This window comes from Cyanistes caeruleus, chromosome 13 (assembly GCF_971803275.1).
Source record: "Cyanistes caeruleus chromosome 13, bCyaCae1.hap1.1, whole genome shotgun sequence".
In the NCBI taxonomy this organism is placed as follows: Eukaryota; Metazoa; Chordata; class Aves; order Passeriformes; family Paridae; genus Cyanistes; species Cyanistes caeruleus.
Window position 1 is genome coordinate 10,954,447 of NC_141713.1, and position 15,799 is coordinate 10,970,245.

General features: G+C 41.4%; 1 protein-coding gene across 34 annotated transcripts in view; it reads right to left on the reverse strand.

Moving 5' to 3' along the window:
• The window catches only part of SEMA6D (semaphorin 6D), a 227,490-nt gene that overhangs the window by 32,330 nt on the left and 179,361 nt on the right, over positions 1 to 15,799 (reverse strand). For 16 of the 34 annotated variants that reach the window (XM_086848367.1, XM_086848357.1, XM_086848340.1 and 13 more), the window contains one exon: positions 6,342 to 6,477. The exons of the other annotated variants lie outside the window; for them this stretch is intronic. In XM_086848367.1, the coding sequence (XP_086704493.1) occupies positions 6,342 to 6,413 (72 nt within the window). In that variant the 5' untranslated portion in view covers positions 6,414 to 6,477. The remainder of the gene's footprint in view (positions 1 to 6,341; positions 6,478 to 15,799) is intronic. 34 annotated transcript variants of the gene reach the window in all.

The following is a 15,799-nucleotide window of genomic DNA, read 5'->3' on the forward strand; positions in this document are numbered from 1 at the left end:
AGTGGTGACAGGCTAAAGGCAAGATCATTATGGGCTTCCTCACAGCGAACATAGCACTGCGATGTGGCACCCCAGGAGCTGCTGCCTGGTTAAAGGTGTAAGGGCATTATTTTCTCTTTCTCATGAACAGCCCTAATCTGAAAAGCATCAAAATTTGCGCAGTGCATGAAAATGCTGTGATAGAGACTACTTGCTTGGTTAGGAATTGAATTGCAACCTCAGGAGAAAAAAGCTGAAAGTGCTTCCAAAAGGATTGGTTTCACATAATAGCTGTGTGGCCTTTGCACTGGAAGTGAGACACTCGGAGCAGACCCACTGCGCTGGGGATTTATGGTGGCTGCGGATGGGTGCCTAGGTGCAGGCTACCCACACCAGGGCATTAAAAATGTGAGATTTGCTCCTTGGCTTTTGAAACTCCTGATGGTAGTGCCAGCCAGGAAAACTGCAGTACTGGAAGAACCACTCATATTTTCATTTAATACACCCCTTTTGTGACTGCCATGTAGAGACGACTCCTCGATGTTGCTGGGTTATCCCAGCATCAGATTCCCAGCCCTTGGCACTGCCTGGGCTGTGGCTGTGTGCTCCCCTCTGCTCTGAGAGGGGTGGCCTGTGGGAAGGGACCTTTCTTCCCTGCTATACCTCCCAGCCACAAGCTGACTCAAGGTTTTCATATATCAGGATGAAAGATTAAATCTCCTTCTGCTTCAATTAGGCAGGTGACACAATGTTGAGAATCAGATCGCATTCCCGTAGGGCAAAGGGTTTCAGCTTGAAGTACAGCATTTTAAAGGATTCTGGTACAGCCAAGGCCAATATATTGTGTCTACACTTAAATATGGTAGTTTATTATCATTTCAAAATTTGCTGCATGGCTAGAAACCACTTTATGTGAGGATTTAAGGTATGTGCATTTACAATATGTGTGCAGTCAGGGAATTACACAGCCACAGGTTTTTAAACACAAATATATGCAGGCTCCTATTGATATGATAAACTATCAGCAACATGTGCTGCAAAGCTTCTTAAGTCCTCATTGACACAACAGACCACTATTGTGTCAATAGTGTGCAGATTAATGGGGTATTGTCAGGCTATTTTAGGCCTTAACTTTCATTTATCCTAAAACTTGTTCTTCATTGTAACTCTTAACCTTTGGATTCTGCCAACACATTTCTTGTCACAAATATACTAATGTAATTAAAAGAAACCTGGCTTTTAAATGTTAATTACCCCTAGAATGATTGATTTGCAAAAGAAACACATCAGCAGAATCTGAAAGTACAGAGGCAGAAAAAAAATGAGTGTCAGCCCAAGAGCCAGGAATTCCTGAGGACCAGATTTGGCTTCAATGAGCCTGTCCCTGTATCCCAGGGGGTAACAGCAGCACCTACCTACCCTGTCTCATGGGTAAGGTGTATGTGTTATTCCTACTGTCCAAATGACTTTTCACCCTCCAAGTACTTTACAGACTTGAGCCACACGTATTCATGAATTTGAAAATATAAGCAAAGTATTAAAAATTTACACACCGGTAACAGAACCACCCTCTGTTAGAACAACATATTGAGTTTTTTATTCATTAAAATATGGAAAATACTAAACTGTTTTTAAACCAGACATTTCATTCTGCTTGAATGCCTCCACTGGGTTTATAACCAAAGCTGAAGTGGTTTCAGCAGGTAGGTGAGTTGACTGACATCACCACTTCAGCCATGCTTGGTAAGAAAGTGCCAGTGCAGGGCAGTTTGCAAGTTTGGGAAACCACCTGCAGATCATGGTAGCTCAGAAAAAGTCAGCTCAAATGGCACATCCCTAGGAAATACCAAGTACTGAGGGAAATGGAATTGACAGTTTACCTCTGGCTGAGCCAGAGCTCCATCAGTGACTCAGCATGCAAACGCACTGACACAATGGCTTCCGAATGAAATATCAAACTTATATTTTGAGGACATGTTCATTTAAGCTGTGTCATTTCCAATAAAAACAGCAAATGTCATTTACAGGGGGATGGTCAAATCACAGCAGTGCCAAGAAGTGATGATGTTAAGAGTTATTTTGTTTAAGCTAAATATTTTCTTCCTCCCTTCTCTTTTTTTCCAGTGCATACAGATATCTGCCTACTGCAAGGCATTGCATAGAGGAACCGGTAGGTAATTTAATATGGATCAATACATAATTCCTGATGAAGTAGACATGCAGTTTTTATATTCACTGTCCTTAAATCTAAATTGCAAAGTGCGATGTTATGACTTACCTTGACTGTAATTAAGTTTGATAGTAAAAGAGAATAGAATTTATTTATTATGAGTGCATAAAATTAGTTGGACAATTTAAGGTGCTATTCAATGAATAATGCTCTCATAGAAGGGGTAAACATTTGTCTGCCTGATAATAGTAGTTCGTATTAACAACCTAGAAAAGTTATTTTCATACAGCTCTGGTTTTATGTGTCTTCTTGTCTTCTCAATATCCTGGGAGCCATTGCACGGGGCAGGGAAGGTGCTTACAATACGTGAATAAATGTAGGACAATTTCCAAGAAAAGCAGGCTTTTAATCCCTATCGATTGGTGAAGAATTCTCTCCTTTGGACTTTTAAGAACATAAATGTAGAAACTAGGAAGATCAAGCTGTAATGCCTCACAGCTCATGACCAGAACAGGGTTAAAGCCACATAAGCTGGAACTGATAGTTCATTACGGTGTCATCCTGCACAATGCAGAATTCCATGTTTCCTAATGCTCACCTCTGTTAAAGGGATGCTGACCACTCCTGGCTTTAGCACCCCATCTCCATGGACCCTTTCTGTAGGTATTGCCCTTCTTTAGGCAGTCATCCTTCCCCATTCCCCATGGTTTAGATCCCAAGAAGATGGGTCTTTAATCTGCCTGGAGTGCATTTAAATAATATCCCTGTTCAATCACCCTAAACCTTGTTGCCAGGGGGAATGTCAGTGAAAATCCCAGTGTTTGGCTGGCAAAGCAATAAAGCTGGGCCAACCATTTTCCTTCTTTGAGTCCTGAGCTTGTAGCAGTATCAATGCAAGTCAGAAGTGAGACATTTCAGAACATTTTTGCTCGTGATTTACACCAGCTGGCTAAAAATAGCAAATTGCTAATATAACAAGCCTGTGCTGTGTTGATACAGACAAATAATTGTTTATAAGTCAAGTATTATTTAAAGAGGGCTAAGTTTAAGAAAAATGTCATAAATTTATCCCTGTAAATAGTATCCAATGTGCCACATGAGCATAGCTCTTTATAATGCTTAAAAGAAAGAAGATAATTTTCTCATATTTTCCAAATGATGGGAGACCCCTCTTTTCACCCTTGACAGCTGTCAGAAAATTATAGGAGGTGCTTTTAAGCAATTACCGTTTTGTAAAATATAGGGAGGAGAGAAAACAATTCCAGCACTCTTATAGCATCTTCTTGGGTGCTGTATTAAGAATTGTGTTTAAAGTATTTCTGACTGTCAAGAATTCACTTTAACATAGAATCATTTAGGTTAGAAAAGACCTTTAAGATCATCAAGTCCAGCCATTAGCAACATCATTGTTCCCTTTTTTATATTTTTCTAATCTGTCTCTTCATTTAGAGGGATGTGCAGAAATCTCAGCCTGAATGCCTGTCACTTGAAGCTGTAGTGATACACTTTTTGCCAACACTGATGCTGTGCTGTGCACCCCAGCTTGGCAACTTTGTCCTGACTCTGTGAAGGACCAGCATGTCCATGTGCTTTCAGTTCTGTGATTTAGCTTTCTGGCTGGTGTAAGAAATGGGTCCACACTGTTTTTTATGACCACCCACCATCATCTGACATCAGTTTACCTTGAGAAGCCCACAGAAGAAGCTCTATATTGAATATTTAAGTGATAAATCTAATAGCTGCTCTCAGGCAAAGGTCCAGGTGAAATTCAGTATGTTGGCTCTCCAATTCCCCCGCTATGCTCTGGGGAGGCAGAGAAGATGTGCCAGTAGTGAATAAAAATAACTGGAAAACAAATATTTTTTTAAAAGCTTCATCAGTATACTGCATGGTTTAGCCAGCAGGGATGCTGCAGGATCCTGTGCAGATGAACCTGAGACAGTGGAAAGCCAGAAATTCCTCCTCTGCCGAGGCTTTGGGGCTGGCAGAGAGAACTCCATGTCAGCAAAGACAGAAGAGACATAGACACGATGTTTGCAATGTGTTGTCCTGTGTATTTTACAACTTGAAATGTACCTAGAGTGAAATCTGGATGAAATGTGCTTGGAGTGAAATCTGGATGACTGTATGTCAAAGCTAATAAAAGGGATTCCAGCAATAAACATAACTGGGCACAGTCCTGTAAAACTGGTCTTTCCTGCCTGTAAGCTCCCCATCAGGCTTAACTTTGAAAAACCAATTCTTTCAGGCCAGTGGTTCTGGCCATGAAAAGATCACTGCAATAGTAAAACACAATTAATTCCTAGAGTCCCCTTGTAAAACAATCCCAGTGAGGGACAGCTGTACAGGGCAGAGAGCTGACAACACCAAAGCCAAACTGAAGGCATGGCCATGGTGCAGGTATAGAGCAGTAGGTATTGCTCAGCACTTTACATGTCTGCAGGAATGATTAAAAGCAAAAAACCCTCAGTTTTCTGTACAATTATTAGCTTTTCAGTTCGGTGTATTACAGCACCCATCTTTTGATGGGGAATTAATTCAAAACATCTAAGGTAATATCATCAAAATACTGTAATTAGATTTAATGGCACACTTCCAAGATTAATAGGTGATCTTCCTCACAGCCTACAATTTTAATTTCCAAAATTTCATTTGTCATCTGCTACTCAGTACAGATTTACCATCACAGTGTTTACCTACACTTTTCCTCACTAGTAGTAAAATGTGCTGCCTTTTCCAGGCATAGACAGATGAAAAGATGTATTAGTAACAAATCTGTGTTCATGGCATATAATCACAAGATGACAAGACACTTAATGTTATCTATTTATATATTATGTATAGCAACTTCTGTTACAGAAAATCACTTTTCAGCCCTGTTTTAGGGGATTACCTAATCTTGTAATTGATTCTATGTGATGAATCCCTCTTGTCCTGTGGAGACCCACTGACCTTCAGAACAGGAACAGGCCTGAAAACATTCCATTATTTCACTGGTTTTTTTATGTGTAAATTACAAGATAATGTAGGATGAGAGCAGATGATTTTATCTATTTACTTTACTTGGCTCAGAATGCTAAGTGTTTTATGACTTGACCAAGAAGAAGAATTACTCCCTATCAGTAAGAATGACCAAAGACATGATTGATGTCTTCTTTAAGGTAAATCAAATATTCCCATAGAAATGTAGCCAATCATACACGTTCTCAAACAGCTCGGAGCTACAGTAAAGCTACTTTCTACTGTAACTCTCATATCTCAAAACTTGCAAAGGGATGAAGCAATTGCTCACTGGTTATAAATACCAGCAGATCAGTTTATCTATAGATCTGGATCATGTTACTCATTCCAGAGCCCATAAAATCCAACATGAATCAGCTTGACTTTGTACACAAACAATCACATCCTACACAAAGGTGAGTCCACAGGTAGCAGCTGATGACATTTTATAGTCATGGAGGTTTTAGTATTACAGAAAACACGTAATTGGACATGTGTGCGTGTGCAGACAGACACACATAAACCTTTCTCCTCCACTGTCCCACCAAATATAACTCTATGGATTAAGGCCTTAAATAAGTCTCTAAGAATGTAATTTAGTACAGTCTGAATCCCCCTTGGGCAAGCCTGAGGTAGCTCCTTGGGCTGTCACAGCTAAGCAGCTGTCCAGCCTAACACTGACTCAGGAGCCAAAAGCCTGCCTCATTTGGGTGAGAGTGAAACAGTTGTAAAGGATCAGACAGATATTATCCATGGATGATGTAGGGAGGGTGCTTAAAAAATAGTTAATACCAGTAATTAGTAAGAATAGAAAGTTAATCAAACTGCTTGCAAATTTGTTTCTGAATGAATTCTGAAATAAAGCCTTACCACATGGTATTTCTCACCAGCACGAGGGTAGACTCTTATCATAGGTTAGAAGAATGATGATCAAACTCTTTACTTTTACCTCTGTGACACACACACAATAAAGTCCATGGTCCAATCAGTAATGACAGGAGCTGCTGCCTTTGGCATATTACCTCAAGTTTCTGTTTAGTGTGTGCCCCTTGACATCTCAGTATCTAACTTCAGCCTAGGATATTTTGTTCTTGAGACATAGGTGATTACCTTTAATTAGTCTTTTGACACTTATGGCCTCATCTAACATTACTGTTTGCTTGAAAAAAAATTACTTCTAACTTTGATGTACCTCAGTGTTCCTTCTTGTGTGCTGGCTGTTGGTTGCAAAATCCTTTCTGTTGAGTAGCTGTAACAGAGCCATCCATGAAACGTTTCCTTTCCTCTGCTCTGTGCTTTGCACTTTAGTGCAGAAGAAAAATTTCCACCTATGGAAGGTGAACACACACAATTACTATTCTCTATATATTATATATTCTCTCTATAGGTTCTCTATTCTACTATTCTCTATAGTAAAGAGGCAGGAGTGCAGGTTGATTGATCCTTTGGAGTCAGTGTTGCTCCATTCCCCCCATCAACATTTGGAATATGCACCGTGTCTGGAATCCACTGATCCAGGGACATATCCTATGGCTTTCCTTTGGAGAGTGGAAGATGACACATTCTCACCATTGCGGTGACAGTAGGTGACAATGAGATAGGTGGCCTGTTTCAGCCCCACATTGTCTCACTGATCACAGTATGCCAGCTGCTTGTATGACTGTGCATGTCAGCCCACTAATCTTGAGTGATGCAAAGCTACACAGAGTCTGGGGAAATACCATTGTCTGTGACAACTCATGCAGGAAACAGTCATGCAAAGGAGCTGTCAAGGGAGGAGGCTTGGTCTAGGAGAGGGGGGTGTGTGGGGTCAAAAGTGTAGAAAGCACTTTGGATCCAAGGCAATATAAATTAGCCATGGCACCTATTCTATCCTACAAAATCTCCTATTTTCATCACATATTGGAAGGATTAACATTGCAAAAACAAACAACAAAGAAACAACCAGTAATAATCAAGTTATAACTAAATACTCTGGATGGTGCTTGACTTGGAAAAACAGGCTCAGGTAGGAATGCCAATACTATCATCTGACATAGCTGGAAAAAAGAGTAAGCCGTGACATCTCCATTCTTGGCAAATCACAGAGACTGCTGCAGGCACTCTGTTCCCTCTGCTGCTTGGAGTGATGCAGTCGTAGCTGCTGTCGCTGTTAGCTACAGATCTCTCTTATGAGTCTTTGTGGGGAAGAGGAGGGCATGAAAAGTGGTTCACTACTTGGGAAGCAATGGAAGAAACAGTATTTGTGGTTCCAGTCAAAGTTTTCCAGCTCCTTTAATAGATTTGACTTTTTTAAAAATTAGTTGCATAACAGGGTGCCAGGCTTTTAGCAGTCATGTTATAGCAAATAAATCATTTTATAATAAAGTCTCTACTGTCCAATAGCCAAAGATAACTACAGGTTATTCTCAGCTTTCTTATCAAAAGCTGCTTCAGACTTGGATATTTTATCTCAGTACTTCAGATGCTGCCTGTATAGCTTCCCACATTCACAAGAGTCTATTGTTTATTTTGTGCATGTGTACTCTGCATGCTGGCAGAGAATGTCTAGTTGGTAATTCCTCTCCCTGCCATTACTGCCCATGTATATGCACCAGGCCAAGAGCTCAGCACCAAACCAGAGAGGGATGGAAAGGTCTCCACTTGTCGTGTAGCCAGACCATACAGAAACACTCTCCATATGTGGAGACCAGCTGCATAAGGCACAGGCTTAGCAGGCTCCCTGCCACCTGGCCAGTCCCCTGCACTGCCCCAGGCCTGAAGAGCACTGCCAGGGGAAGAAGGGAGTGGAGTCTGGGGGAGACAGTAAAGGGGGAGCAGGCAGAAAGGAGACTGTCCACTGCTGAGCCAACTGACTGGGGATTTGGAGAGAAGATCAGGGCCATGGTCAGCCTTGGACTCCCATCACATTGCCAGGACTCAAGCTCAGATGAGCTTTGGACATGTCAGAAGAGGCCATATGACTTCTTACTACAGACCTACAGCTACAAGGAGCTCTCTGCAAGGATCATCTATCAGTCCTGCCCATCACTAATGTTCTGGCACTGATGTCAGGCTGACAATTTAGATTCAAAATCCTTCCTAGAAGGATCAGGATAGCACGTGTGCATGTGTTCCTGGGGTTGCTGGCCATCTGGGCTGCTCTTAAAGCCATGTGGTTTTACACCCTACCCACGTTTCAGGCATCCTGTATCCAGAATGGCACTCAGGAGAACTGCATGCGTTAACTTGCTCTCTGATCTACACCCCTTCATGAACTTTTGACAGTACTAAGTCAGTGTTTTCCCTAGGATCTTCAAAAACCTTTCAAACAGACCTGATGACAGAAATCTTGTTGATTTTTTGTTGGGACTGAGTGAAGATCCCTCTTTTCTCTCAGGTGCCAAAAGAAAAAAAAATTGTGAACTATACTTTTCAAATGTCATCCTGGGGAGCCAACCCTCAAACTCTTCCTTACATATAAATTGTCCTGGCAGGATTACCATATAATATCCATTGCAGCAGTGGAAAATATCAAAGGATCATGGCTTAAATTTAAACGAAGAAGCACCCTTTCTTGTCTCAAAAACAATACACTGTTCCTCTTTCTCTTTTTCTCTTCTCACCTGCAAACTGCCATGCAGTTTGGTAAAGTGGGATTAAGTACCCACAATAAACACTCCCATGTGAGGCCAGCAAGAGCAAATGGAAGTAATCACTTTACTTTTTAGCCCAAACCTTCTGTTTCTGTAGCAAATGAGATTTTTTTTTTTTTTTTATTTGCAGCTGACTAGCAGAAACTGATTTAGGCCCTCTGCACTTGCTGCCAGCAAGTGTTCCCACTCCAAAAATAGCCTATTGAAGAAAGAAGTGTCAGTTGCTGTCTTCAACAGGCTGCTTTCTAAACCCATTGTTAGAAGACACCTACTTCAAATGAAACCTGGCACATCACCACGCTGTGGGCAAAGTGCCATTCCAGCAGATGGGCAGGAGTAGGCAGTGCCAGCAATCCAGTCTGTATATCAACCTTGAGTAACAAGGTTGTATTCCCATCTGAGGATGTCAAAGCCTGGAGCTGTGCTCTACCTTAACCTGTGTCCTTACACACATTGCTGCTCACACACATCTATGCAGTATTTGAAAAGTTTCTGTTTGATTTGCAGCCTGTCCTGCTCTGTTCCACTGGCACCAGGTTTGGGTCTGGCATGGGTGAGCCAGGCCTGCCATGCTCTGCAATGAAGGTGTGGGCAGGACCACATGAGCACTGCTTGGATTTCAGTGCCCCACTGAAGTGCCCTTTCTCCCCACTGTGGCATTTAGTAGCAAATATGTGGGAAAACACCTCAGGGTGCTGTAGTTGAGGCAAAAACTTCCAGAAACACCTCAACAGCTGTGGAACAGTGAGAAACCACCAAGCAGGTGCCTCTAAGTGTAGCTGCAGCAGACCAGCTGAGGTTGATCTCAGTGCTCACGTCCCCCTACATTTAGAGTAAACACGTGCCCAAGTGTCAGGTGGTAAGAGCAGTCCTGCAGTCTCATTCTGTTCTAGTGTCAGAAACACCCACACACTCAAGGGCCTCACATGAGCATCAGGCCTTGATGAACTGGGATTCATATGCCACAGCCTCGTGAGACTAATATGACAATGAAGTCTCTACCTTTCAGTGTGTCTTGTACAAAAAAATCCTCATCTTTCCAGTGAAATGCCAGCCTGTGTGTGGAGACTTTATCTAGGTTCTTCTGTTTGTGTTATATGTCTTAGAGAGTCTCAAATTAATGCACGTAAATGCTATCAGTATCTTTTCAAAATCTTGTCTTATATGTCCCATGAAACTATTAGTTTAGCTATCACTAGGTATTAAAATTTAAAAGGGTCACTAAATGCATACTGCTAGAAGGGAACAACATTAGTTACACATTACCAGAACAAAACTAAATTAAGAAACAGCTCATTTCCTTTGTACCATCAATATTTTACTCAGCCATAGCCTGGATGCTTGTACTCACAAAAAGGAATTAATCATTCATGTGCTAATGTACATCCATTTTTTAAAATCATCACTTAAGTAATCATTTTTGTGTGTGCTCAGATGTGTGATGCCTGCTTATGAAAGTGCAGGAAAAATCAATACAAATTAAATAAAATTTAAAAGGTGGATATCAGTGAAACAGATGCTAAAGAGTCCTCCATGCAGTAAAATTGTAATCAAATTGCTGTAAAATTCTGTTAGTGAGTCATAATTTGAAAAAGATACCAGTCTAATGCTAAACTTATTTAATATGCCACGCTACCCTCTTTATTTTGGTGCAAGCATACACAATGCAGTTCATCACAGATTTTGTCTTAAAACATGCATAAAACTGAAACAACAAAATCTTTATTGCCATTTAATTGGCTACTGCCATTTCCCAAGAGTTTATTTACTGAGAATCACAGTGCTCATAACATCATCTGTGTCTGCACATCTGGGAGGTTCCCAAATCCCTTCTCAAAGTGAGGTGTGGGAATTCTCATGGAAAGGCTCCTACCTGGGGCAGGCACAGGGATCCATGCCTGGTGATCCCTGCTGCGTATCAAGGGTGGGAAATGAGGCACTGTATGGCTCAGCACAACCAAAATTCTCCTCTCCTGCAGTGTCACACAGCCTGCAACATCTACCTAGTACAGATCACAATAATCAAGTTTCATTTCCACAGCTCCCTGAAAAGGACTAACTATCTCCTGGGCTGGATTTGCTGCTGCCTTGGGCTTGTCATTTACACCCATGGAAAGTGCTCCAAATCAAGAGCCCTGCTTTGCTCAGATATAAATTACAGCCACTTTACTCAGCCATAAATGTCTGTCTAAGGTGAAAAGTAGCAAAGAACAGCAGCTAGTGCTGGCTGCATATAAAAAGAGTTAAGATGGGCCTACCAAATTGGAGCCCACAGTCCAACGGAAATTAAATAAACTTTTGCTAAAGGTGTGATTGCTTCTTTTGGACTACCCACATCAGTGAAAGAATATGGCAAAGCTTTTAGATCCCTGCAAGAACAATGAATTTCACAGAGGAGCGGCACAGTGCTTGAAGTAGAATTTGGTGTAGCAGTACTGTAGATTTTTTTCTTCTATTGCTTCATATTTAATTTTATGGTGATGTATTTTGATAACAATTTAAAAAAATCTCTGTGTTTATGAGGCAATAACACAACCTGCAAAAAAAATTCTAAGGCCAAGTTATCTATTAATATATGGTATGGTTTCTTGTGAATAACTAACAGAGGAAATGATCCAGCAGGCAATACTTTTACTTTGCAGGAACTTCTGAGAAACTAAGTACTATGCTCCCACTTATCTCTTCACCAAAAGCCATGGTTTTGGTATTTAATTTTGAATAAAGGACTTTATTTTTTTTTTTCTTTTTCTCTCTCTCTTTCCCTTCTTACTAGATCCAAATCTTTTCCAGATGAAACTTTTGTGATAACCACTGTGTCCTTCTGAACTGTTTCTCCTTCACCAAGACATCATACTTGCAGCTATCTCATCTGCAAATGTCAGTGAGTACATGGCAGAAAAAAGCATGACAGTTAGCTTACTGCTAGTGGGTAACAGGAGCAGCATGAACTGACCATCAGTCGGAGATGGATCACAAATGGCTATATTTTCTATATTTTATACTGCAAGGATCTGAGAATTTAACCTTTTTTTTTGGAGAAGTACCTGGTGAAGCTGGGTTTGGCCACAGCTTAGGAACTCCCTGAGAAGCCAGCAGGAGCTCAGTACACGCTGCATAGGCACCAAACCAAGCACACAATTTACATCCCCTGGCAATGCAAAGCAACCTGTTACTACAGTCCAGTACACAGATAGGAGGCCATAGCCTTGGAGAATTGGATTGGCTCCGTTTACTTAATTTCAACCCAATTAAGGGACAATGCATCATGAGCAGTGTATGAGGCATAAAAGAGTTTCCAGAAGAAGCATCCACCAGGCCTGAAAGCCACTGCCAGTTAAACATGCAGGACAAGCACTTTTGCAGTTACACAAACAGTTAAATAAACATGGATTTTAAATTTCTCATTTTTATCAAATTCAGCTGTTGACAAGACCTCAGCTAGGGGGAGGAAGGGGAGTGAGAGGGCAATGAGCTTCTCAACCTCAAGGTGTGCCACCTGGATGGGAGGAGGAAGGGCCTTTTCCTAAAGGACCTACACTGGGTTATACTGGAGGTGACACATATTCTTTGTATGAGCTGTCTGCATGGAGCTACCTGACTGCTTGAGACTGAAGCTGCTGATAAGAATGTAAAGTTTGATCTATAATAATTTCTTTTTTATGGGTGTCTAATGGACTAAATGGGTTTTTTCCCAGTTCAGAAGCTGCAGGTAGGCTGGGGATCATTTGAGAGAGATTTAGCTGTGGATCTCCAGCACTCCCTGTGCAGAAGAGAGTCTTTGCAGAGAAACCAGAGTGGGAGTTTGCAGAGGTACAGAGAATTGCCCCAAATCTATGTGTGTGCCTCCACTATCTCAAAACACATACACGTGTGCCTTTTTTTTTTTGTCTTTGCTTAAATTTAGCTAAGTGTCCTGAAATGCTCTTCATATGATTTGAAAGATAAAAATGTTTCTGTCTTACTTGTGCCAGCTTATTGCTAATGTGGGCAGGTGATTCATCAATGGATGAAATGAGATTTTCAAGTTGTTTTAAAATGATGAGGTAGTTTTCAGAGCTCATGCAGTTTGTTACTAGATACACGATTTATTAATATATTTGTCAAATAATGTATTTGACAAGTTTTAAAAACATTTCTGGCTAATTGCTTTTATAACTCATCAATCTTAAAAGGGGAGTAGCAAGATAAGATTGTAATTTACAATCTGTATTTTTCTAGTCTCTCCCTTATCATAGCCACTGAAAGGGATGGAAATGTAAACACTGGATACGTTTCCCATGATTTTTTGGTTTACTGTTGATTTTCTTTGTTCAGGACAGACTCAAACTTGCAAGTTAAACTAGACAAGGAGTTTGGCCAGTTTCAAACTTCATCATTGATTGGTGTAATGGTGGTTGCTTTCAGTACTATGAGACCTTTGAACACTACTTTGAATTTTTTGGTTTGATTTCATTCTAAACCATTCTAAATGTCCATCTATTCCTTACTGGGTCCTATTCAGAAATCTAATTTTCAAGATTACATTTGCCTATTAAAGACTTGATTGAAAGATGGATTCAGGGCTCAGACACATGCTCACTTAACAAAGCAGATGCAGCGATTTCCTCAAGCTGTTTGTTACCACCTGCTTGTCAGACACTGCATCCCACCAAGGAGTGAACGGAGCAGGGTGTGTGAGCCCTTGGTAGCTGCTTGTCCTGTGGCTCAGCTAAATTCCCTGGACATGTTCCCTTCCATCTGCACATGGCTAAGCCTTGAAAATGCATTCAAGAGCCACTGACAGACTGAGAAGTTTTCCTGATTGAGATCAGAGCTTCCAGTCCTGTGATGAGATCAGCCAGAAGACTTCCCAAAATGTGCTGGGCAGTACTGAGGGGTCTGCTGGGGCAGAGGAGTCTGCCAGCACCAGGGCAGGCCCAGGTGCTCAGGCTGAGCACACACATCCCCTCCCACATGCTGATGCTCATTTCCAGGCCCAGCTGCTTTTTACTGCCCCTCTGCCAAGCAATTGCTCCCCATAACTGCTGGCAGAACATACCACGTGCCTCTTCCCTGTGCTCTCTGGGCAAAATCAGGCAGGCAGCTTAACCACCTGCTAAACTATTTAAACCTAATGTAGTTTAAAAGCCATAACAGCCTAGCAGAAAAACAGGGAGAAGTCTAGGAGACCATTCTGCTGAATAAATGGTAGATTTCTGACACTGTTGGTAGCTGGGGAAAGTAAAGCAGTGATGCCTTAACCACAGTAAGGGTTTATTAACTGATATTGTGGGTTCACAACCACTTTTCTGAGACTACTGGGCAAGGGGAGGAAGAGAGAGATGGGTTACACTCAGATGTAAATCTCTGCAAGATCAGCATATACACACCCTTCACAAACCTGCTCATGCAGCTTGAGTATAAGCCTATAAGGGGTTGCTGATTCAGGGTTTTCTTAATAACAAAAACATATTGTTTGGAATTGAAGTTTTGGAACACGATGCAGCCTGCTACACTCTCTTTTATTAAAAAATAAACTAGAAAGTTTGCAACATAGAAGGCATAGCACCAGCCAGTGCTGGGAAGGCAGACTTATATTGAGTGCAAGAGCATATACATTGAATAAACTTAATTTCTGAGATGTATCATACTCAGACCTAGCCCTGCAAACATACTCCCACCAGGTTTACTGGCACAGGACAATGACACTGCCTGATCCAGTCCTTACAGATAAGGTCCTTCCATCTGAAAGAGCTGTTTTCCTACTGTTCTTTCTTAGCATTTCTCACTATTGTTCAACAGTCAGCTTTATTTGATTTGTGGCATAGTATGTTTTTGTGCTTTTATAAACGTTTTAAAGTTATCTTTGTCTTTAGCTGTGGTATTGTCATTCAAACAGCTCAGAAACATCAGCTACAGCAGGAAGGGTGAGCAGAGGCACTTGGGGAACTAATGGGAGTGGGGAGATCTGCATATTCAGAGCAGGAGCTGCACAAACAAACTGAGCCACCACCACCAATGGGCGAGCTGATTACTGTTTATTTGAGTGAGAAATGACTTCTAACTGGCTCAGACACTTTTGTTATCGTGAAATGCATATTTGGCTACAGCAAATGGCTTCAAATCAGAAAAGTGACATTTTTGTGCTGGCTGTTTATAAACAGGATGTAGTTAGTGTAAGGCACCCACAGCTGCAGTAACTGCAGATTTTCAAGGCCAGACTCAAATGTATCATACTTTATCATTATTTTTCCTCGTGCTCATTATACTCAAGGCCTTGCAGTTTTTTAGGAAGCCAAGAAAATAACTTGTCTGGTTGGTTGGTTGGTTGGCACTTAATATTGTACAGCAGTTCATTGTTTTCAAGAGAATTTGTATTTTCACCCAAAACTTTCATCACAGCATCACAGGCCCAGCCCTGGTTTTGATGGTCAATGTCAGTGTCATGAGCTTTACTAAATGCACAACTGAACTCAATAAAACTGAAAACTGGGGAACCCCTTCAGTAGTAAGAGTGAGTTTAGCCGAGACGCGAGTCAGAAATTCAAAGTCTGTTGCTGACTGTCTGACCCCTGTGGGGTGGCAGGTGGGAATGGGCAAGGAGAGGGCTAGCAATAATTGGTGGTGGAGTCATCATCCCTGGATGTGTTCAAAAAAAGACTGGATATGGCACGCGGTGCCATGATCTAGTTGAGATGTTAGGGCAGGGGTTGGACTTGATGATCTTGAGGGTCTCTTCCAGCCTAGTGATTCTGTGAATTCTGTGAATAAGGCAATGGGCAGCATCACAGGTACAGCTTTCTGGAAAGACAGATCCAGCTTCAATCCAGATGTCTTCCTCATGCACATGATAAAGTTGGTGGGAGTGGTTTGAGGAAACCACATTTTATTTTTTATCTCTTGCATAAATATGTAACAGTAATCCCTGTTTCTTACAAGAAAAACATTGTGGAGATGAGTGGCTTTCCAGGGGAAAAAAAACCCAAATATGTGGGACTAGAGTGCTGAGATCTGTAAGCATTTGCTAGAAGTTGTT